Consider the following 24,125-nt stretch of genomic DNA (forward strand, 5'->3'; position numbering starts at 1 on the left):
ACTTGGAGAGACCAAGCTGCTTTTGGACCCATGTGATTTTCAGAAAATAAACTGAAGGAAATCCAGTCCTGGCAGAAGCTTAGAAGAACCTCGTCTTGCTGTTACAAAAGTAGGAGTTTTTAAGGAAGTTTGGAGAGTAAGAAAAGCTCAAAACAGAACAGCCCCGTAGTTTTGATTAACCTAGCATTTAAAAACCTGCAATGACATTGGAGATCTTTGTAAGTGGTGCAAAAGAATAGACCGTGCAGTTGACTCTCCTAATGGCATTTTGAGGATGCTTCCCAGGAGTATTGTAAAGGAAGTTGTTTGCTCCTCTGTAAGAGAGAGGAGGCCACAACATAGCTGCTAAATAATGTGTGGCAGTGATTCAGATTGCTGTGTTTCCTGAAGACAGGGCATAAGTTTGCACCCATCGTCCAACAACTTGCTTGTTGGTCTTTAAGCACACACTACCAAATTCTGAGTAAAAGGAACAGATCCATTCTGATTTGTGATATGGTTGTACTTACTACTTCCTAAAAGTTACACAAGCAGTTTAGGCTTTTTTTTCCTTTGAAGGTGTAAGAGGGAGAGGCAGATAGCTGGAAAGTACGGAATCCTCCTTATGCAACAGCTTCAAGTTATGTGTTCTTAATCCAGATAAGGTCTGTGGGTGGCTGTTCAAGAACCGGCAATAACCTTTGATAACAGAATGTGATTTCAGATCGTCTCTGTTACGCTGGCCTTGTTATGTACAGTCAAGCATTTATTAAGCTGGACAAGATTTGGTGCTAACTGTCCATGAACATATTGTGCCTTTCCAGATGACTGGTTCATCAGTGTCTAGTTCTCCTCTACGTAGTGGCCACCTTCAAAAGTTGGGGGTTTTACGTCAGCTACTAGTAAGAGCTTAGCTTTTTGGCTCGCATTCAAAACCTACTGGCTCATAAATAGAAGTGTTTTAAACTTGAACAGCTGGAGTGTTTCAAATTATCTACTCTGCCTTCTCGTACAGGTTATGGTACTCATAGCATGAATACATGAACTGTGTTTGAATCTACTTCTAAATCACAACCTGCAGTATGAAAATATGAAGGTAGCCTGAAGTAAATATTCATTTTACTGTAATGCACTTAAATCCTGCAATGCTGAAGTTTGCTGTTTGTGGCTTGGCCATTCTTTCTCTCAATAGAACAAGCAATAATTACTGGGTGTGAGATAGAGCCAGTAACCATTTTGACTGTTCAAGTGCACCTTGCATTCAGTCATCAGTTAGCATTTTCTTCATGAGAGTATTGCATTCATTTTACAACTTTTAGTGTTCACCTTCCAGTGGTAGCATAGCATGAACAGGGATGTGCATCGTATTTCTCAGTCCTCTTTGAGAATTGTGTCTAGGGAGTGTCAGTGACAGCACTTGAGAGCTGCAGCTGAAGTATTTCTGTATTTATGGTAAAGGTTGTAGATTCTTTTTTCTTATGGGGTGTTCCAGTGCTTATTAAAATGTTTTGTTTTAATTTGTAACTATTTATTATTTACAGTTTCTAGTGAATGGGAGGCTTTGACTTTATTAATTTACATTACAAACACATGCTTTTAAATAAATTTCCTCTGTTGCCTAACTTTAGTATTATGCATGGGACTGAAGGAAATAGCCATTTCAGTTTTACTTTACTTCAAAGGAGATTTCCAAATTAGTGGAATAGAAATGTTCCAGAAAATACCTTTCCTCTAAGAAAAAATAATGTCTCTCTCATCTGTTGGAAAATGTTGCATCAAGTTCTCTAGGAGATGCTTTTTTCAAAATAGGAGAAATATTTCAGGAGGGAAAAAAGCACATATTTAAAATAAATAGTGTATGAATTGAAACAATTAGTTCACAGCTGAAAAAGAAAAGTCAGTATACTGTAACTGCTACCTTCAAAACTGTGTTACTAGGAAATGTGGTAAATATAGGGGAGGAGGGGGAAGGTTCCAATTGTTCTGCTCAATTCTGATTCTTAAAACCAAACACAAAACCCTTCAGCATGCTTCATAACTTCTAATAGCTCAGCTACAGCTTTCTTGCTCAGAGATCCATAATATTTTAATACAGTTCTATGCCAGCCACATCACTGTATCTGAGAATTTTCCAGTGGTGCATGAAGTGACATGATGAACACCTGTTTCACCATATGCTTTATCCTTTCCCCTTCACCCTAGGTCTGCATTGGTGTGTTTTGGTTTTAGATTTTTCTTCATTTTAGTGTATTTTTACACCTTGGGCACTTGTATTTGTCCTCTTTTCCTTGATGACTTCTGAACTGGATAGCAGATTTGACAACTTGAAACAAATGGTGATAGTTATTTTCACAAGTTCTCCGAGTGGCAGGCAAGAGGTATCCTTTTAGGAAATAAAGAATAAATCTATCTCAGTGTGCACTAAAGAATGGGCATGGGGAGTGCTGAGGAACTCCTCAAGTGCAGGAAAAGCTTAATTAGTAGTTTGCACCTTCCTGAAGAGTCACTCGGATGTGAGTCTAATCTAAAATAAGCCTTTATTAGTTCATCTGTTTGAAAAATACTTGTTTTTAAAGTTCCCTGCTGTCTTTGTCTTGGAGACTGAGGCAAGAACAAGGGAAACCTTGCAGTTGGTATCTACTGAGGCCACCCAATCGGGAGGAGCCCACCGATGAAGCATTCTTACTCCAGCTACAGGAGGCATCACAATCACAGGCTCTTGCCCTCCTCGGAGCTTTCAACCACCCTGACATCTGCTAGAAAAGTAACACAGCAAGCTGCAGGCAAGCCGGGAGACTCCTGGAGTGCCTCGATTATGATTTAAAACAGACAGGAAAGAGACAGCCCTATCTTAGCAGATACTACAGTGGATCTGCAGGTCACCAATGCGTGTGAGGTCACCAGGGATGTCAAGACTGGAGGCAGTCTGGACTGCAGTGATTGTGCACTGGTGGAGTTCACAGTCCTAAAGGATATGAGTTAGACAAGGTGCATAGTCAGGACCCTGAATTTTAGGAAAGCAAACTTCCAGCTCTTCAAGGAGTTACTCAATAGGATCCCCTAGGAAATAGTCCTCAAAGACAAGGAATCAGAACAGAGCTGGCAAATTTTGAATAACTTGGTAAAGGGCAAGAGCTCTTGATCCCCAGGTGTAAGAAATCAATCAGGGAAGGGACCAGAATGGTGGAGTCAAGACCTGTTGGTCAAACTACAAGGCAAGAAGGAATTGCACAGGCAGTTTGAGCAGGAACAGGTGTCTTGGGAAGTGTATAGGGATGTTGCCTCATTGTGTAGGAATGAGGTCCTGAAGGCTGGGCTGTGGCTGGAGCTGAACTTGGCAAGGGATGCAAAGAATGACAAGAAGGGCAGCTACAGCTATGTCAGCCAGAGAGGAAAACTTACACTCTCCCCATCACCACCCTCAGTGGGCTAGAATGGGCAAGCTAGTAATAGCAGATGAGGAGAATGCCACTTAACATTGTGAAGATGTCTTTTTTTCCCCTTAGTGCTAGAACATTTCCAGTAGTACAAAGTATGTCCATCACTTCTTGTGCTTCTGCTGTATGCCTCCAAGAAGAATTTGACATAAGGCTGCCCAGGGAAGTGGGACTTAGCAGTGTTAGGTTAGCAGTTGGACTTCTTTCTATTCAACAACTGTCAGATGGTCTTAAAGGTCTTTTCCAACCTAAGCAATTCTATGATTCTGTAATAAGCATCCTTCAGGCAGTGGGATCCAAGCAGTAGGTGACCCTTTGGCTACTCTAGTGTTCTCAGCTTCTTTTGTCTTCTGTGAGCTTAAGCTGGGTAGCAGTCTTTTGGGCAACTTGTGTTTGGCTGCCCACTTTCACTGTTCTATCTCTGTTAAACTGGGAAGGAAAAGGTGTCTCAGAATACTAAAACTGGATATGGTATTCCAGATGCCACATTTTAAGTGCTGAGTAGTGGTGAATAATCACCTCCCTCAACCCATCAGCTATGTTTTGCTGCCAGTGCAGCCCTGTGTGCTGCTGTTAGTGTTTCCTGCTGCAAGAACATGTGCTGCTGACTCGTGTTGTTTTACCTTGGTGATCCAGCTGACTTAATGCTGATGCGTTTTTGGAGGCTATCCTTAAGATCAGCTGCTAGTTTCTTGGAGGTGGAAATGCTGATCCTTTGCATCTGCAGAGGAAATGCAACTGCCTAATGATCTCACCCTTGAAATATTTCTTAACCCTTAATGAACACGTGTCTGAATAAAAAGAGTTTTGTATGTCTTTAGAACATAAGAGTAGTGCTACATAAACATTAAAGGGACAAAATATGAAGGATGGAGTTATGCAGGATTGAGTTAAACTGTCACTGCAGTTCAGAATTACTGAATGGAACTTGGTGTTTGAGCTGAAATGCCACTTAGCCCTTTGACATGGTAGTGTAACCCATAGCTCATGCCTGAGGAACCATTAAGGAATGTGTTATGCTGCAAGTCATGTCCAGTAAATTCAGATGCCTTTGCTTTGCTTCAGCTTTGATGGCCTTCAGAAAAATCCTGCAAAGCTTTTTCTAATTGATACAATAAGGAAAGTTAATAGAAGCTCAGTTGAGTTTGAAACCTAAGTCTCATACAAAGCATTTGGTTGGAGTCTCACTGGACCTTGTACTTCTCACATCCTAGGATGAACTCAATGCAGCTTCTGAAGGAACAGTGTCAGCTGAGTTAGAAATTCTGAATTACGCTTTGAATGCCTACTGCCACTTCATTCAGTAGCAGGACAAGAAATGAGAGAGCTGTTCATGCAGCAGTTGTTGTTGTGCATGAGTCAGTATACATTTCTAAATAACCATGCCTTTAATGCACCACCAGTAGAAAATTACTTCTCAGCTGCTGTTGCTGTGCTTAGCAACAGTGTATTACCTATCTATTCATCTAATGTGCTGTCCTCCTTGTCTGTTCCCTTTTAATATGTCCACCAGAACAGTGCAGTGAGTTGGCTTTAAATAAATCCTCAGAGCCATCCTGCATGTTATTTTACCCCTTCTGAAGGCTGCTGTGTCCATTTGTTTTCAGTGGTGCAGGAAATCTGACAGTAGGCTAGTGAATTTTGTCACGGCTCTGTGGACTGAGCCTTAGCTGTTGTCCAAATGCAAGTTGATTCTCTTGTGTCCTTTTCAAGACCTCACTAAATCCTGAGTCTGTTGAGAAACTGAGTGGAGTTGGAAGAGAGGTATGTCACCCAGAGAATTTTGTGTGGGGTAGAGGCTGACCTTACCATATGCACGTACTTTGCTTTTGGTATTTTTGATACAGAACAATATTGTCAGGAAGCTGTAGTCACTTGTACTACTCTTTTGAACAAGTATTAACAATTCTAAAGCAGCAAACTGGAGCTTATTATGTTATTGCAGTAGAGATTATAGTTCTCTGCAGCTGAAGACGGAAAATGCCCTCCTTGTTAAGTGGGGTACACCTGTTAATAGAACTGATAGTGCCTTTTGGGGAGCTTGTATTTGGCTGTCCACTTTCCTTGTCCTAGCCTTTTCAGAATCAACCCTGCACAGGTTGAGGGTGGGGTTTTGGGGTTTTTTAGAAGGGTTATCTTTGTTTATGTAGTAAAACCTAGCATTTCAAGCTATTCATACCACTCTAATGGGGTACAATGACTTGATCTCTTATCACTGCCATGGTTTGTCATTTCCAGGCTTCCTCCTGAGCACCTGACTTCCTTTTTCCTTTTTTTTTTTTTTCAATTTTCCTGAGAGCCAAGTTAAAAAAACATGTTCTGTAGTGAGATGTCAAGAACTGATACCTTTCCTTGCTGTTGGAAACTCACCTGCTCAACAACTGTATTTACTGTTAATATTTAAGAGCTGTCTGCCCAGCTTTAATCTGTGTAATACCTGTTCCATGTTTGTGTTGAGGAGAAACGTTATGTAATGCCAAACAGATTTAAGATTGTTTTTTCCACTTCTCTTCTTAGTACCTGTTATCAGCTATATCCATCACCAGAAGATCCTCATCAATTAGATAAGCTTTTTTCTATTGATCATACTTGATCTTTACAGAGCCAGCACTGACTATTCACTTGTGTTTGCTGACAGACCTACACTGTCCTATTCAACCTTTTACACTAGAGTATTTGATGTGAGACTTTTAGTTTACTTCCAGACCTCTGAGACTTGCCCAAGACTCAAGTTAATTGGCTCCATGGTTGCATCCCGAGTGCAGTGCTTGAGGGCTTGCAGTCCAGATGGAGAGCACTGACAAGTGATGTCCCTTAGGGGTTCATACTGGCACCTGTGCTCTGAAATAATTTTCTCAATGATCTAGACAATGGGATGGAGTGACCATCAGCAAGTTTGCACCAAGGTGGATGATGCTGTTGATATGCTAGAGGGATGGGATGTCATCCAAAGGGATCTGGACAAGCTGGAGAGGTGGGCTCAGATGAACCTCGTGAGGTTCAACAAGAGCAAGTGCAGAGTTCTGCACCTAGTCCAGAACAATCCTCACTATCAGTGCAGACTGGGGGATAAGGTGATAGAAAGCAGCCCTGTGGAAAAGGCCTTGGAGGTGCTGATGGATAAGAAGCTGGACATGAGCTGACAGTGTGCGCTTGCAGCCCAGAAGGCAAGCTGCATCCTGGGCTGCATCAAAAGATGTGCTGCCAGTGGATCCAGAGAGCTGATTCTGACACTTTGCTCTGGTGAGACATCACTGACTACTGTGTCTAGGTCTGGAGGCCTCAATACATGAAGGACATGGACCTGATGCCACAGGTCCAGAGGAGGGCCACAAACATGCTCAAGGAATTGGAACAACTCTGCTATGAAGACAGACTGAGGGAGCTGGGATTATTCAGCCTGGAGAAGAGAAGGCTCTGGGGAGACCTAATAACAGCCTTCCAGTACCTGAAGGGGATCGACAATAAGGATGGAGAGGGTCTTTTTACAAAGGCCTGTTGTAATAGGACCAGGGGTAATGGTTTCAAACTAGGGAAGAGTAGGTTTAGATTAGATGTCAGAAACAAGCTCTTTCCCATGAGGGTAGTGGACCACTGGTTGCCCAGGGAGGTGGTTGAGGGGCCACCATTGAAGGTATTCAAAGTGAGGCTTGACAGGGCTCTGGGCAACCTTATCTAGTTGAGGATGCCTCTGCTTGCTGCAGAGGGGGTTGGACTAGATGACCTGTGGAGGTCCCTTCCAACCCAAACCATTGTATGATTCTAAGTCTTTTACAAGTCTTTTTCAAGGATCTAGGTAGATCTTCCAGAATCCCTGAATGCAAGCTGTCTAGGTCTGATCTTGTCTTGTCTGGGCCCATTTGATATCCTTACATCAAATGTGGTATAATGACATTTAGTTTCAAGGTACATTTATTGAGCATTTCTGATTATTTTGATGCCAACATTTTGTCCCTTTTATGTGACTTCTTCTGGTATGGAACTTTTCCCATTTCAGATTCTTATCCATATCTTTGTTTTCACAGCTAAAAAATAATCTGCACCTGGTGAACATCCCCAGTCCTACTGTCTGTCCAGATTATGCCCACTGCCTTGTACAGATTGTTGCCTCTTGACTGCTGTTGAAGAAAAGGCTTTTGATGATGTGTAGCATAGACCCATGCTGGTGTGAAGTTTAAACCTTTAGTCTTCAAGACGAGTTCAGAGGCACTGCAGAGAAATCTAATAATGTATTGTCAGGAAAGCATTGATTTTTACCTTTTTTTTGCCCTAGATTGATTGCACAGTCTGCCAGGTAGCACTTCTATTGTTGTTGGAGAGGGTGTCAAGAATTACACTATACCTACTGCCTCCTGTCAGGGTTTATCAATGAGCAGTATGCTTTGTCTCCCAGTATAAATCAAATGCTTGGATCCAGACATGGAATTTAGTTATGTCCCTGCTAAGGCACTGGAGGTTGTGTTCCAAAGGTGGACTATCCACTCAAGCACTGGGGTGCCTATGGAAATTTAGTTTTCATACAAATCAAATTATTGAACACCTGTGCAAGAGACTCAATGAATGAACCTGAGACCAAGTGTTGGGTATGTCCAGAGCTGCTTCTGTCTTGGAAGGGCTGAACAAGTTGCCATGACAATCGTGTTTGAGTCAGCTTGAGTTGTGTTCAATTCTCACTCGTGTCCAATTTGATAGACCTGTTCTGATTTGTGCCTAATACATGGTGATAGCACTGAGTGCATCTTAAGTTATGAATCAGTCAGAAGTCACTGTGTGTGCTAAAGGTGGTTAATGCTTTTTTATGTAAGAGGCTAGTCATTAGCATGGTGCCTTGGGAATGATGAGCTGTATTCAACTTAAACTTTGGGAAATTCAAGCCAATTTAACTTGCATCATTGGAATTACTTTTCAGTCTGTGACACCTTAGATAGGAGCACAAAGTATTTGGAGCTGTAAGATCAGGAGATGGCACAAGAGCAGGTCTGATTGGAGCTGTTGTGGGAGGAGGGAGACCTTCATTCTAACCTCTGCTTCCTGGCTGTGCATACATTTTCCATTAAATGGTGATTGGATAGTGTCCTGGGAAGCTTGCTATCAAACTTGCAAGCTTGGAAGGTGATCCAAGTAACTTTCATCAGCCCTCTGCCACCTGCAGAAGTACTGGGGGCTGACTGTAGCCTGGAGGTATTCTTGAGTGGGAAAAGCTTTTAAAGTAAGGTAGAAATATAAAACTCTGTCCTTTATTGCTTGGGAGACTAATTAATCTGGTGAAGGAAGTATAAATGACATAAGTGGTGGTGAATTCTTAAATAATCACAGTTAGATTTCAAAGTTTTTTAATCTAGGGGAATTTTTCCCCCAGCTTTGATCTGTGCAGTGTATACCAGGAACGCAGATGAAACCTGAAAAATAATTACAGAATGCCTTTTGGGTGTGGTTTGTGGTTTGGTTTGGGAGTTTTTTTCCCTTCCCAAATTCAATTTTTTTATGGTAGAACAACCTCCAGTATGGGAATAGCTAAGTCATAGTGTATGTGTAGCTGTATGAGAGCCTTATAGTGCTTTGTTAATGCATTTTCTGAGAAATATGAAGCCTTTGTTCTGCCTGAGTCATCTTGTACTTGCAGCCCTGAACTAGACATTTCAGCCCACAGCAGATGTACAACATCTGCCTTAGAAGGGCAAACAAGTAAAAATGGTCAATTGGTTGGGATGGAGATAGCTTTGGAGAAAGGTTCTGAGTAGTAACAGCAGCTCTGAAGTTAACCAAATGTCATCTCTACAACTTGGTACTGAAGTCAGCATCATTTATCATTCCTTCAATTAGGAATTTATTATGCCTTGAATTTTATTTGGTATCTCTTCACTGGTTACATGCTGTAATGAGTAGTTATCTCTGTTCATGGGCAGACAGTATAACTGTGTTAGAGCTCCAGAGGCGCTAGTAGAGAGAATTTGGTTAGCTACATGATATCAAGGCAAAACTTTAAAACCCTGTTAACATTATTTACTGCCAGGCTGGGTGAATTTGGCATTATACTTATTTATTTTCACAAGGCTACTCCAAGTACTGGCTAAGAGAGGCAGCTCTGCTTCAGAAGTAATGTAGTAGGTGATTCTTGTCCTAGTCATAGAATCAACCAGTTGGAAGAGACCTCCAAGCTCATCCAGTCCAACCTAGCACCCAGCCCTAGCCACTCAACCAGACCATGGCACCAAGTGCCTCGTCCAGGCTTTTCTTGAACACTTCCAGGGATGGTGACTCCACCACCTCCCTGGGCAGCCCATTCCAATGCCAATCACTCTCTCTGGCAACAACTTCCTCCTAACATCCAGCCTAGACCTGCCCTGGCACAATGTGACATTGTGTCCCCTTGTCCTGTTGCTGGTTGCCTGGCAGAAGAGACCAGCCCCCACCTGGCTACAGCCTCCCTTCAGGTAGCTGCAGACAGCAATGAGGTCCCCCCTGAGCCTCCTCTGCTGCAGGCTGCACACCCCCAGCTCCCTTAGCCTCTCCTCACAGGGCTGTGCTCCAGGCCCGTCCCCAGCTTTGTCGCCCTCCTGTGGACACGTTGATGTATCTCAACATCTCTCTTGAACTGAGGAGCCCAGAACTGGAAGTTTCATCTGAACAACAAAAGAATAGACCAAATATTGGACCCAAATCTACCCTAAAGTTTCTATTTTCAAATGCAAAATGGGAGTATCTGGTGGGAATTCACCTCTAGTGAATTCTTTGCACCTGACTTTGTGTTTTGTTGAGAAATACATATTTCTTAATGCTTCTTAATCTACTTGGGCTTTATTTAAAAAGCTAAGTGTAAGGAGTCTGACTGGGATGGAGTGAAGGTTATAACTTACTGTTTATTGCTTTCACGGTGTGGTTGTTTTGTGTTGCTGGGATTTTGTGGGTGTTTTGGTTTGGTTTTATTAACAAAATACAGTTTCAAAAGCAGTTTATTAGACTTGCAGTAGGTATTTCCAGCATGGACAAATAGTAATCTTCAGATTTTCTGGTCTTAATTCTTCCATCCAGTTTTCACTATCACACAAAATACCATAAAGCACATTACTTATGACATGTCAATGTAATTGAAAGGGATGCTCCACTGAATCTTGCTTTATGTTGTGCTGCTACTTGACACCAGAGTTGAAGCGGATCACTGCTTTCATGGGCCTCTTGTTTGTGTGGCTTTTCTTGTGATCTGGTATCATGTAACTTTACAGTGTGTGCTAGTGAGGGGTTTATGTTTTGTAGGGTGGTTATGAGGATTATAATTTCGTGTGCAGGCATTACCCTCTTCCCCCCCCTCCAGGTTTTAGCTTTTGGTAAAGCTATAAAAGGGGAACTGGTTATCAAAATGACATGGCTTTAATCCTGGGTTTGACACATTTGAAAAGGAAAGAAATGTCAGACTGTGCAGAGGATATTTCATTCGCTTGTGTCTCACTTGAGCACTTCCTAGTAACCAGTTGTTTCTAAAGGAAGTGTCTCCTTTGTTCTAACAGCAGGGGAAATGGGTTGCTCACAGAGAGTGTCCCTCTATAGATCTCGTTTTTTACCACTTCGGTATAAACAAGAACACTTTGTGTGCAAGCTTGAAGGCAGCAGCTTCCTCTTTTTCTTTTTCATTCTTGTTTTTCCTTCAAATTCAGACAAGATCTAAGTGTGCAATCCAAGTTGAAGTATTCACGTTTGCTACCTCCAGGACTGTGCTGTTGCTTCTTCTAGGATGCAGCCACTAGAGGGGGTCTAAACCACCCTCTGTGTAATTGAGGCTTGTACTGGCCGGCAAAGCACAGCTTCAGATTTCCATCCTTGCTGCGATGTTGTGGAAATACTTTCTAAGAGTGTCTGCATTTTACTACTTTTTTTTTTTTTTCTTTTAAGTGAGGCTATTTTTTTAAGGGTAATTACTGAGAAGCTTTTATATAGTTTAACCATTTGAGTAACTTCTCTTTGCAGGTGATCTTGTGAATTAGTGTACCATCAATGATGGCAGAACATCCACCATTACTGGATACCACTTCGATTATAAGTAGTGAAATCCCTCTTCTAACTTCCCCTATTGTTAGTGGGGATGGAGCACAACAGGTAAGGAAACTTCAGTATTGTTTTGGTTTGGTTTTTTCCTTCTTCCAACAGTGTCATTGACATATTGACACTGTAAAGGTGGTGAGCCTTCACCTGGGATATTTTTGTGCAGCTTTGGTTGTGCATCTGTTTCAGAGATTAAGGTGAAGGTAAAGCTGGTGCAGAGAAGAGATCTGTAAGGAGCATGTTCTTGTGAAATAACATCTTCACAGCTGCCAAATTGTCTAGCCAAGCTTGAATCTTAATTTGTAACTAATTATTTAAATTGCCACATGACATTGTTCAAGTTAATAGCCCTTCCCCTATGGTAGAGCTTACTACCTCAGGCACAACATGTGCTAACAACTCTATGGCCTCCAGACTGACACTTGCTTGCAAATGGGTATCTTGAATGGTGTCTGGATGTTTCTTCATTTTATTGTATCTTTTTATCTAAAGCTAGGCAAGCTGTTAGGAAAAAATGGATTATGACTTCAGAAAACTTGAGAAGGGTCATCTCCAATAAGGAGGGAAGTATTGGCAAAAAAGTATGTATTCTCCTTATCTGGGAAGAATATTTTGGCCCCCAGACAGATATAGTTCTGGAGCAGTCTAGTTGTGTCAGTTGTAGTTTAAATCCCAGAGACTCAAATATATTTGATAGAGCCAAAAGCAATTTTATAGAGTGCCCTTCCCTCTTCCCCCCTTCTTTCCCAAAGGAAAGGAATTAGATGCAGAGAGAGCAAAAGGTAAGCACACCCAAATAAATAATCTCACTTGGATTTGGAAGTTAATTTATTGTTAAACTTTTCTTCTTTTTAAAAAGGTACCTGAGGTAGGGAAGTTACAAAGGTATAGGGAAGGGAAAAACAAAACACAAATTGTGTAAATACAACCAGATTTTGATGGCAATGGCTTTGTCTGCCTCGTGGGTGATGGCCACGTCATAAAACAGAGAACCAGGAGCAGGATGGTGATGCTGGTAAGCAGGGAGGCAGAGAGAGAGAGAACAGGAAATCCCCCCTGCTTTTATAGAGGTTTAGGCAGGAAGGGGGAGTGGGCTAACCATGAATCACCTGGGGGTGTTCAGACCCACCCCTGGGGAGGAGGGTTAACCCTGTACAAGCAACTTGGAACAGGAGAAAAGGAATGAAAAAATTAAGTGGTTTGAAGTGTCTAAATGGATTGGAAGATCACTGCCTGTGATAGCAAGAGACTGAACCTGATGATCCAGGGAAGTGCCATATAATCTTCCCTTCCCACGTTTGATCTTTATACAGAAGACATATTTGTCACAAAGAGGAATGAATTTGTGGGGTAGTAACACAGATGTTTTAGGTTGGAAAGGACCCTTCGAGGTCATTTAGTCCAACCGCCTGTAATCAGCAGGGACATCTACAACTAGAGCAGGTTGCTCACAGCCCCTTCAGCCTGTCCTGGCATGTTTCTAGGAATGGGGAATCTCCCATCTCTGTGCAACCTGAGCCAGTGTCTGACCACCCTTGATGTAAAAAACTTCTTCATTGCATCTAGTCTAAATGTCGCATTTTAGTTCAAACCCATCACACCTTGTCCTTTCACAGCAGGGCCTGATGCAAAACAGCACCAAAAGCCTTGCTAAATTCATGATAAAGGCTATCTATTGCCCTCTCCTAATTCACCAAGTTAGTAATTTTGTTTTAGAAAACCATGCAGGTTTGTCAGACATGATTTCCTCTTGTGAATCTGTACTGACTGTGTCTAACCACCTTTGTATCTTAAGCATGTTTGGAAATGGCTTCTAGGAAGATTTGTGCACTCATCTTCTCAGAGCTGAAGGTGATATTGACTGGCCTGTAGCTCCTTGGATCCTCTCCTTTCCTTCTTTTGAAGGTTGCAGTGACATTTGCTTTCTTCCAGTCCTTGGGAACCTCCTCTAATCACCATGACCTTTCTAAGATACTTGAGACTGAGCTACTTGTTCTGGCTTCCCCAAATATATGTCTATCAAGCTGTACTGTCAAGCTTACTATATAATGGTGCACAATTTTGTGTCAGAGATGAGGAGAAATATTGTTTTGGGGATTGTTACTCATTAAAATGTTGTCATTTTCTGATGGCAAGCAAGTTTGAAACTGGAAAACAAGCAACAAATTTCTTCAAAGAAATGAATTTGTGGGGGCTCCACTAATATTCTTAAAGGAAAAACCATCAGATTTGGTGTAGCTGTTTGTTTCTTTTAATGAAAGCATTAAGAATGCAGTCTGAAAATGGAACTGGCAGTGCTATTGTTTAACAAAGCAAAAAGAGTCTCTTTAGATTGGGCTGGTTCTCAGTTATCAGTAAAGAATGTCAGTTTGGTTTGTGATAACTAGCAGTTATTCTGCAGTGTTGTCTGCAGTTTGGTCTTCCACAACATCTAATGGAAGTTGTGACTTTCATCTTCTGGCCTCCCTTTGCATCTGATACATGACCCTGCTGGAAAGCAGCTCCATAGAGAAAGACCTTGGAGTCCTGGTGGACAGCAAGTTCTCCACGGGACAGCTATGTGCCCTTGTGGCCAAGAGAACAAATGGTATCCTGGGATGCATCAAGAACAGTGTGTCCAGCAGGTCTAGGGAGGTTCTTCTTCCCCTCTACTCTGCCCTGGTGAGACCACACCTGGAATACTGTGTCCAGCTTTGGGCTTCCCAGTTTAAGAGACACAGGGACTTGCAGGAGAGAATCCTACAGAGAGCCACGAAGGTGGTTGGGGAACTTGAGCATTTCCCTTATGAAGAGAGATTGAGAGACCTAGGGCTTTCAGTACAAGGTTTCACCTCAACATGAAGAGAAGCTCCTTTACAGTGAGGGTAACAGAGCACTGGAACAGGCTGCTCAGAGAGACTGCAGAGTCTCCTCCTCCTCCGGAAACTTTCAAAGCCTGCCTGGATGCATTCCTGTGTGAAGTATCCTAGGGGATCCTGCCTTGGTAAGGGGGTTTGGACTCGGTGATCTCTGGAGGACCCTTCCAGCCTCTAAGGTTCTGTGCTTCTGTGACTCATGATGAATCTGCAAAAGCATCTGTTCAATGGTAGGAAACTTTTGGAAATCCTCTCTGTATCTGATCATTTAAAAGCCACCGCTAAGCAGAAAATCCTTTCTGCATTTTCCATATCTAGATCTACAACTGCAGGTACTGCCTCCTCTGTCAAGGTTGCCCACTTAAGCCTTTGCCCACAGAAAGGTTGGGCAGGCTGGTATTGGTTCATAAGGGAATTAAAATTATGTGTTAGGTTTGTTTTAAATGGTATATCCTCTCAAAAGGAATGTGATGTACTGAAGTAGAAAACACTTCGTTCTCAGCCTTTTTTCATCTGTCTTGGAGAAGAAAAAGAAATAAAAGAACACTGCTATTTAGTACCCTATTTGCTTAGCTAAAGTGTACACATTCTGTAGGAGCTACTTCCTTCAGATACAAGAACTCTTCCTTTGTAGCAGCATTGTGCTGCTGGATTCCGTAATCTCTTAACACAATCTGTAGTGCTGACAGAACTAAATTATGTTCCTGCAATCAAAGTTCAGAGCTGTTTTGTCTGTGTTCTTTCTATGCAGTGTGTAGGCTGGACTGTAGCTATTCTTGTTAGCTTTAGTTGATCCTTGCTGAAAAGGCATTGAAAAAAACCCTTGGGAAATTGTTCATTTAAGTATATTTTGTTTATGTATTAGTATTTCCTCTGTTAGACTGCTTAGGTGTAGCCAAAACATGGCAGGTTTTATTCAGCTGTAAAATGTCCATTTCCCCCTCCTTGCATCTTAGCAGAATTGAGTGAATAACTGAGTTATATTCAAATGAATGTGGACCATTCAGTGCAGCTCTGTATTGGTTTGTATCTTCAAGATAATCTATTTCAAATACTTGAAGTTCTGGTAGCAGTTTAAATGTGAAAGAACAGTACAAATGTTTGAACGTGCTAAGATGAAAGGTTGTGTGCTTCAACTAGAGGAAGTGTCTGATCAGGTTAAAGCTGTAACTTTCCACCATGTATTAAACAAAACAGTCCACAAAATTAGAGGACTGTGTGTTCAGGCAGAAAATACAGGGGCCTTCAACTGTGCAGATGTTCATATGCTACTCAGTGCTGCTGTGGGTGACTGCCTTGTGTCCCGCAAAACAAGGGATCACTGTTAGTTACACAGGACAAAAGGGGTGAAAAAGAAGTGCAGCAACCAAGCACATTAGCTCCTCCTCCTCTGTTAAGCACAGAAACACTGCTTTTGCACCTTCTCATCACTGTTACCCAACTCCTGTTGAACACATGCTACTTATGCCTTGGTGGTGAGTAAGGTAGTGGATGAAGTATGGAGATGATCTTAGGAGTTGACAGAGACCAAGTAACAGTGAGCAAACATGTTATGAAGTCAGAAGTGCTGGAGGGTTTTTCATATAAGGATAACTACTGCAATGAAGCTTTATGATTATTGCTGAGGCTGGACAGGAAGGATGTGCTTGATTTGCTGGGAGCAGGCAAATGCATCATTGAGAGGAAAATGAGGTGGCAAGAGTTCAAATTACTTTCTTTAACACACTTTATTTTTCTGAGATTAGGCTGATGTTAAATTGTTTTGGAATAGCACTGGGTGCTGTAGAAACTTTCCAAAACACATCAGTAAATTGCTGGCACAAGATTACCGCAACCTCGGAGTTCTGGAGCCTCTCCACAACTTCCCACTAAAGCTAACAGTTGCAAAGCAAAGCATCCCTACATAACCTTGGTGTTCTTTGTTAGCTAAAAGATAGAGAGCACTCTACAGGTAGCCAAATACTCGTCAACCATTTCCATGTCTTTGGGGAATGGGACACAGAGTGTTTGGTCATCAGTCAACTTCATTTCTCAGCAAGGCTTAGTGATGAAGTAATACTTCTAGATTGGGAAGCTGGTTGCTTGTCCTCCAAACGCTTAGAGGGTTTTCCAGAAGCCCCCAATGTGTGCATGTACATCGTGTGCGTCTGCCTGCATATATATATGTAATAAGGGGGGGATGGTGGTGCATATGCTGAGTGTGAGTTTGAAGCACAGATTCTTAGAATTGAATGAGAGATTTAGCATCAAATCTACAAATTAGTCTTTCTAAACCAAATTTATTCTTTAAATATTTAATCTGCTGACCTTAAGTTATTATGAATGCATTATCATGGGACGAAGTCTTCAGTCGGCAGCGTAATGGATAGCTATAAAAAGAAATAATTCTGAGAATCCCTGGATTGATTTTGGTTTTTTTCAGCTTCTTTGTGTATGTGGAGTTGCAGCAGAAATGCAATGGTGAAGATGTAAACTAGGTTACTAAAAGCTTTGCCTTAGTTTTAGTTCTGAAGCTTCTGCTTCTGAACAGCATATGGCACATTATCGTGTTCCAGCCTGCTTTGTTTTCATCTTGCTGCTGAAAATCATGGTCTTTTTCTCTACAAGGAAAAAAACATCTGTGCTAAAAATTGTTTAACAACATATACTGTTAAAACTCTTCTCACTGCTTTCCATGTTTAGCTGGTTTTAATCTGTGTTTTGCTTTCGTAGAGTACATGAGTGGCTGCTGGTAGTTTGGGGTTTTTTGGTTGGAGATGATTTTATTCTTTGTGCTTGCTCCTTGGCCTTTAGCAGATACATCTAACTGAACTTTAATTGACTTAAGTGACAATTATTCTTCCATCCTTCAGTGAATTCATAGCACTGAAGTGCACCAGAACCGCGTTCACTGGAGTCGCTGCAAATCTTCTGCATGTCATGCCACAGTGTCAGCTTATGGAGCTGATTTTCAAGCTATGCTTTCTCTAGAATTGATTAGCAACCATCACTGGAAAATACATAATCAAATCCATGTTGGACAGTCCACATACAAAAAGAAATCTTGTTACCCACAAAAGCTTTCAACTGGTTCATGGCTATGACTTCTAAAAACACCACAAAAGAAGGAAGATCTGTGAGGATGTCAGTTCTGATGCCTCAAGGTTATTTGATCTTTGTATCTGAGTTAATTTTTGGTCAGGAGGGGTAAAGGTTTGTATGAGTTAAGTGTGCATTTAAATTTTTTTTTCCTTGAAGATCAGAACTTTTTCTTATATAATTAAATTCTTGATTTGCATGTGCATTGAAAACCAGCTCTAAATTTCCTAGAAACCATCATACTCAGCAAGATTAATCGAAGTGATGCTTCAAAACTCTTCGGTGTCTAGCTCTGTATGGATACTTTGCTGCTTTTGGTTAGAAGAAACCAACATCAGATTTATTGCACAGTTTATATTAGCATCCAAATATATTTATTTTAGTCTTTGCTCTGTGAAAATAAATATAGAAACAAGAGTGAAGGCTGCGTAGTTCATAGCCTTTCTTACTCATGTTCAATATGAAAATTAATGGGGTTTAAAAGTGCACTCATAAAACTTCTCTGAGTAATCTGTTTCCTTCTGTGTGATAGGAATCCTAGATTAATTTTGGTGTCTGATACAGTAGATTCTTCCCAAGATACTTGAGGTAAGATTTCCCCTGTTGAATGAATCTCTTCAGAAACTGACAGTTGCAAGAACTGGATGACATCAGATTTAAGATCCATTAGTCATAGTTTAGGGAGAGAAATAAGGACATCAGGAAGACAACATCTTTCATGTTTTTAGAAGGTGACTGGGTTGGTTTTGTTGTTTAAATATTGTGAGGTGAGAAGGGGCAATTTGCCTGGAGCTATAAGCATTGAGATAGCCCCCTTCCTCTCTGCAGTCTAACACAACTGGACCCAGTTCCTGAACCTGCATGCTTCTCCATCAGTGAGATTTGCAAGGACGCAGTTATGTCCAGTGTCCTGAACCCATTGGTCCCATTCTCTCCCCTTCTCTGTGCTACGGGACACAGTACTGCCAGGACCTGACTGCCAGAGCCCAAGACCTACAAATTCCCTCTTACTGCTTATATATATTTCCTTAGAAGACAGCTGTTGCAATTGATGAATTGTGACAAGAATGTAACTGCTTTGCAGACTCACATTTTTAACGACAGAAACTCCACTCTTACAATATGTGAGAATTGCACTTTGCAAACATAGCTGAGGTACACCTGGTATTTGAAGCAGCATTATCCCAGTCCATCCCCCAGGTCTGTCATTGTTTAAGAGGCACTGAGTGCAATGGGACTAAATGATCTCCAGAGGTCCCTTCCAACCACTGCCATTCTGTGACTGTGCTTTGGACAATGCCCTTAACAACAGGTTTTAACTGGTGTCTAGGCAGCTGGAGTAGATGATTGTTGTAGGTGTCTTCCAACTGAAATAATCTATCATGTGATGATTGAGAGGTTTCTCTGTTTATAACTGGTCAAAGTCCATCTAAGTCTCCATGTTATTGCAGAATTATACACTTCGTAGAGCAGCCAGGATGGCATTCTCCAGGAACAAAGACTGGCTTACACACCATAGTGCAAAATGGCCTTGGACTCTTAATTTTTCTCTTTTTGAAGTAGAGGAGGAAAATACTTGGGAAAGGATTGCTGTTGTAAAGACTTCTCTCACTAAGCCCTTGGTCCACTATTGGCAGAGCCTTGCCAACCTGATCAAATTGAGGATGAAGCCTTTTAATCTATTTCAGCTCCGGTTTATGTTGTCGTACAGTGTTTTGATGCACAGTGACACCCAAATCTGCACAGAGCTGTGTGTCCGTGGTACCTTTTCAGGGGAAAAAAGACTACTTTAGAAGGGCTACTGAAACTCCTAACATTCTCATTTCGAGGTTTTTAAAATGAAATGTTACTTTGAATAACTTCAGAATATGGTTGTTCCTTTGGTACTTCCTTCTGTGCTCTTTTTGAGGTAGAAAACGGAAGACACATCTGTCTGTCTTAAATATTATCAGCATTTCACTTCTTATATCCCCAAACAAGACTCTTGAATTGTCAGAAGCAAAGGTGGGAAATGGGAAATAATTCTCTTCTAGTTCAGCCACTTTCTAAAGCAATGGCTATATGTTTTTTAAATCTTCTAAACTATTCAGAAATTGACTGTACAAATTCTGTTTCACCTGGCTTGTTTTTACTCTTCTCTTAGTTGTTACAACTGCATTGCAGGAAGGATATTGGTTTTAAAGGATATTTATCACCAATTCTGATGTGAGTTGTTCAGCAGAGTTCTTTAAAAAGGAGATGGTGGTACCTTTATCTCCCAGCAGCACTTCAACTCCTGAAACAACTACATAAATTGCACAACCTGGGTGAGCTCAGTTGCTGCATGCTTGGTAGAGATCTCCACCAGTTGCCTATTTGCTCACGGCACTTGCTGACTGTAAAGAGAGAAGTAGAGCTTCTCTCCTGTTTGACAGGTGCTCTTGTTTTTGTACTTCAGAAGGATAAAGGAAGCCAGGACAAGGGTGAGAGGACTCTGCCTCAGCCTGCAGAGCAGGGATCAATTGTAGCTTTATGACCTTCCCGAAAGCATGTAGTCAGCTGGTAGGCCAAAGGTGGGTCGCGACTGCTTTACAATGTTAGACATCATTTCTTGGCAAATGCCAGGCACTTGCAGACCTGTCCAGATATTACAGACAAGGAAATTACTTTTAGTAAAATCTCCATTGACTTGTGTCATCATTAGCAAATCTGCTAACTGTCCCTCTCACTTTGTTCATCTTGGCTAGCTTTCACAATGTTTGTAAAACTCTTTGGTTTGTTTATCTCTAGGTATCGTATGGAGAGAGAATACTAGCAAAACACTTAACAGCACAACTGTTCAGCTTGTTTCAAATTAGAGCTAGCCAGCAAACTAATTCTTCCCCTCCTTTCAGCAGTAAGATCTTCACAACAGGTTCAGAGAGCCTGGAAGCAGGCAGTTTTCAGAAGTACCTTTTTGCATAGGGGAACACCAAATACTGCCTATTTGACATACAGCATTTTGTGGCAGCTTCTAGTACAGCTTGCATTCAAAGTGCAGGAATTGCAAAGTACACACAGTTGAAGTACAGCTGAAAAGTGTGTTCAGTTTTGATGCATAATTGAAATAATTGCAGGAGTGTTTTGATTCCACCAATGTTCTAAAGAAGACAGGATAATTACAGGAAGAGGAGTTGGTTTTTTTTAATTACTTTAAATGCAATATCTAAGAGTCATGAATCAGATCAAAGTGCCTGGCTTTCCTTGAACAATGCCACATACAGCACTTTGCAGCACTTCTAGATTTAGGTATTAATTATAAAAGAAGGTTTTTATTCTCTGAACATTCAGTAGCATCTTAAGCAACTGATAGTTTGAGTTGCTTAGTTTCAATTTTCCATTTAGACAATCTTTGATAAATTACTTAGTTTTCCAGAATTAAGTTGGCCACTTTCTGCATTTCAGTGCATCTGGATAGAACTTAAATGAAAGCTTACTCTTGGATTTTGTTTCACTGTTGCAAATACATGGACTTGATCTGGGAAAGTGTTTACTGAGGGGGACTAAGTATTAGCTGAAAGCTTAGTCCTTACTACCAGCTTGCTATGCAGCATGAGCTCTGGACCTCCTCCAGTTTTGCTTAGCATTATAAAGCCGAAGCCCTGTGGACTTCAAACAATAAATAATTATGAAATGAGAATATGAGGGAAGCCTTCCAGGTTTTATTTATAGAACTTGATGTGTCTAACCACTATCCAGAGCCAGGTGTCTCAAAGTTCCAGAGTTCAGCAATGGCCCCTAGAACTGCTTCCTTCAAATTCCCAGTAAAGAAGGATTATCTCAAAACTTCAAAGCACAAATATTTGTCTGTTGTATCATCCATTTCTTAAAACCCACTTCTGTTACCCTTATGTTTATACTTTTTACTGAATTAAAGACATAATAGTGGGATTATTTCAAGTAGCAAATTTTCTGCGCACTATCTGCTAACCACAGACTGTGTCAGTGCTGATGGAACAGATTGGGTTTGCTGTAAATGAAACAGGCAAAACTCTGCTTAGCCCAGCTGTGAGAATGGAGAATGCAAAAGAGACAAAAGGGGAAACAAGTAGATCAAAATTGCAGGTATTTCTTGGTAATAAACAAGGAGACAGACACACTTAGAGTATGCTGATGCTGTTAAACTTGGACACTCACAAGCCTTGAACGTTTAGCAGTGACATTAGATGCAGATTTTAATGTTTGTTTTTCACTGGTTCTTCTCAGAAAACAATCATTTTACAATACAAGGATACAATCTATCTTTCCCACCCCCAGTGATAGCTTTTCACTGTTCCCCTTTCACATGAAGGTGAGGGGATAGAGCAGGGAACATGCCAATACAGTGAGAATCTTAAAAAGCCTTTTCACATATTTGGTTGCTAGAATAAAATAAATCACCAATTCTCCATCTTCCCAACCTGCCTTTCTGCATAAAGCAGAGGAAGGTTATTGGAATCTGTACATCTACAATATCAGTGCCATTGACCAGCCTAGTCATCTTTGCAACCTCCCTGTTACCAGTTGCTTCTGGGGATGTTCTGTCACCTTACTGCGTTCAGTGGTGCTGGCAGTGCCTTGTAGCAGTGGTTGGAGATGAAATATTTGCTGATTTTATTGACTGCCAGCTGCTTTTTAAAAAATGAGGCAGAGTTACTCTCTCTCTCCTCTAAAAATAAGCATGTCACTGAAAAATAGCTTCTTCTGCTCTCTTCCTTCAGGACATTCTACTACTACGTGTGTAAAATGAAATAGTCTGGATTGTGTTGTCTTAAAGTCCCAAACAAGTAAGTTGTTACTGCGACATATTACATGTCATTTACTTGATTCTGGATTGGTTTCCTCCCTAACCCTGGAACCCAAGATCTGTTAATGGCCATTACTACTCTGATCTTTGTTAGAAAAATGTTAATCTCCATATAGGAAGCAGCTGGATCCCTTTAGATTGTGAGTCTGGATCCCTTTAGATTATCAGTCATTATTAGCAGATGCTGGGGTGTAGAGAACTGTGCAGTCGCAGGAAGCCTATGAATTGGAATTTGCTTAAACAAATTTGGTGGGAAATCAAATAGTTTTAGAGCTCTGTTGTTAAGAATATTGCATGATGTTACTTGGACGAAGATCACTGTGTAAGAAACTTGTAAATATAATGATGAGAAGCCTGTTTTCTTCTGTAATTCATACTAAATGCAGAATATAATTTAAGGATAAAAAAGACTGTTACTTTCTCTTATATCACACAAATGTTGTGTACTTCATCTGCTATGAGTCAGTGTGGTATGGTAGGGTATAAAGCTCAACCTGAAGTTTCCAGAACTCTTTAGTTGTTACTAGCCAACATAAATGGGGAGAGAGAAAGTCTAAAAGATGATTGAGATAGAAAAGTCTTAGGAAAAATCACTTTAAGATAAATAATTAGTTGGAAGTAGCACTCTTCGCAACCAGGAAGTTCTGAAATTGTTTTAAATTGCCAAAGACAGTTTGAATTCAGCTTTTATGCCTGTTGTCAGCTGTTTCTATTAAATAACCTTATGTCATCTGTAATACCTGCTACACAGGCCTTTTACGTTGTCCCATTTGATCCATTGTCTAACTGTGAGGGGATTTGATTGTGGGCAACAGTAGTTCATAGCCTCATAAGGACCATTATGATCCGAACAGCAGATTTTGAATAGAAAATCAATGGGAAAATGACTTGTGCCACGTTTGTAACTGGTATCAACTTAGCTGAACCACAGGTGAGATTCACATCTGGCAATTTCTGTGCTCCTAACGAGTAACAACACTCAAGTCTTGCAGTGTTCTTTGATCAGTAGTATTAGGGACATACAAATACTGTCGTACTAGCCCTAGGAATAGGAAAACACTGCAACAGGTAAAATAGCAAAGACACAAATAACAGTAAGTTCACAACAGAGTTTGTATCAAGTTGAGTCTGTATCCAGTTTTCCCTGTTCACTACACCATACTGTGGAGCCAACCTAGATATAATGATTTTCCTTGTGTCACAGGCACACAGGCAGCGAAAACAGCCACTTGGAAAACTAGAAGTACATGTTTTCTATAACAAAATTATACTGTATGTGAACAACTGATGCCTTGTGCCTAGAAAGCTTTTACTTGCTTAAAAAAATGATGCTGGTCAAACATTAGGGATCAGACTTGAAGCTAAAATAGCAGGAAATTCATATTTTTTGTTGCAAGTAGGTTGTAGGCTTGAGTCCTGTCATATAAAAGTATGTGTGTATACTCTAGCTTTTTGCCCTTGAAGGCATGACTGCTGGAGTAGTTTTTTATATGTGCTTTGGGCAATATGTGTTCAGTAATCTCCTGTGTTACATTCCGGATACCAAGCTGATACAAAGCACTTTTCCTGTATCTTGTCTGCCTATGTCTGAGGACTTAAACCAGAGTGATACACATGGATGTGAAGTAATTTCTCAGAAGGGAGGGATGTATGTTTTGCCCTACATAGCTTTTTTTTCCACAGATGAGGATATGGTATTGTTGGGATGAAAGACCACAGATGTGAGATTGCCAGGAACTGCTATTGGGTGTGTGACCCGCGGGACAAAGGAGGTGATTCTCCCACTCTGCTCTGCTCTTGAGACACCCCACCTGGAGGACTGTGTTCAGTTCTGGTGCCCCCAGCATAAGACCATTGAACTATTGGAGGAGTCCAGAGGAGAACCCCAAAGATGACCAGAGGGCTGGAGCATCTCCTCGATGGGGACAAGTTACA

General features: G+C 41.1%; 1 protein-coding gene across 4 annotated transcripts in view; it reads left to right on the forward strand.

Moving 5' to 3' along the window:
- The window catches only part of FNDC3A (fibronectin type III domain containing 3A), a 105,306-nt gene that overhangs the window by 8,211 nt on the left and 72,970 nt on the right, over window positions 1-24,125 (forward strand). For all 4 annotated transcript variants that reach the window (XM_064175796.1, XM_064175804.1, XM_064175817.1 and 1 more), the window contains one exon: window positions 11,379-11,507. In XM_064175796.1, coding sequence (XP_064031866.1) covers window positions 11,406-11,507 — 102 coding nt within the window. In that variant the 5' untranslated portion in view covers window positions 11,379-11,405. The remainder of the gene's footprint in view (window positions 1-11,378; window positions 11,508-24,125) is intronic.

Source organism: Pogoniulus pusillus, chromosome 3 (genome assembly GCF_015220805.1).
Source record: "Pogoniulus pusillus isolate bPogPus1 chromosome 3, bPogPus1.pri, whole genome shotgun sequence".
In the NCBI taxonomy this organism is placed as follows: Eukaryota; Metazoa; Chordata; class Aves; order Piciformes; family Lybiidae; genus Pogoniulus; species Pogoniulus pusillus.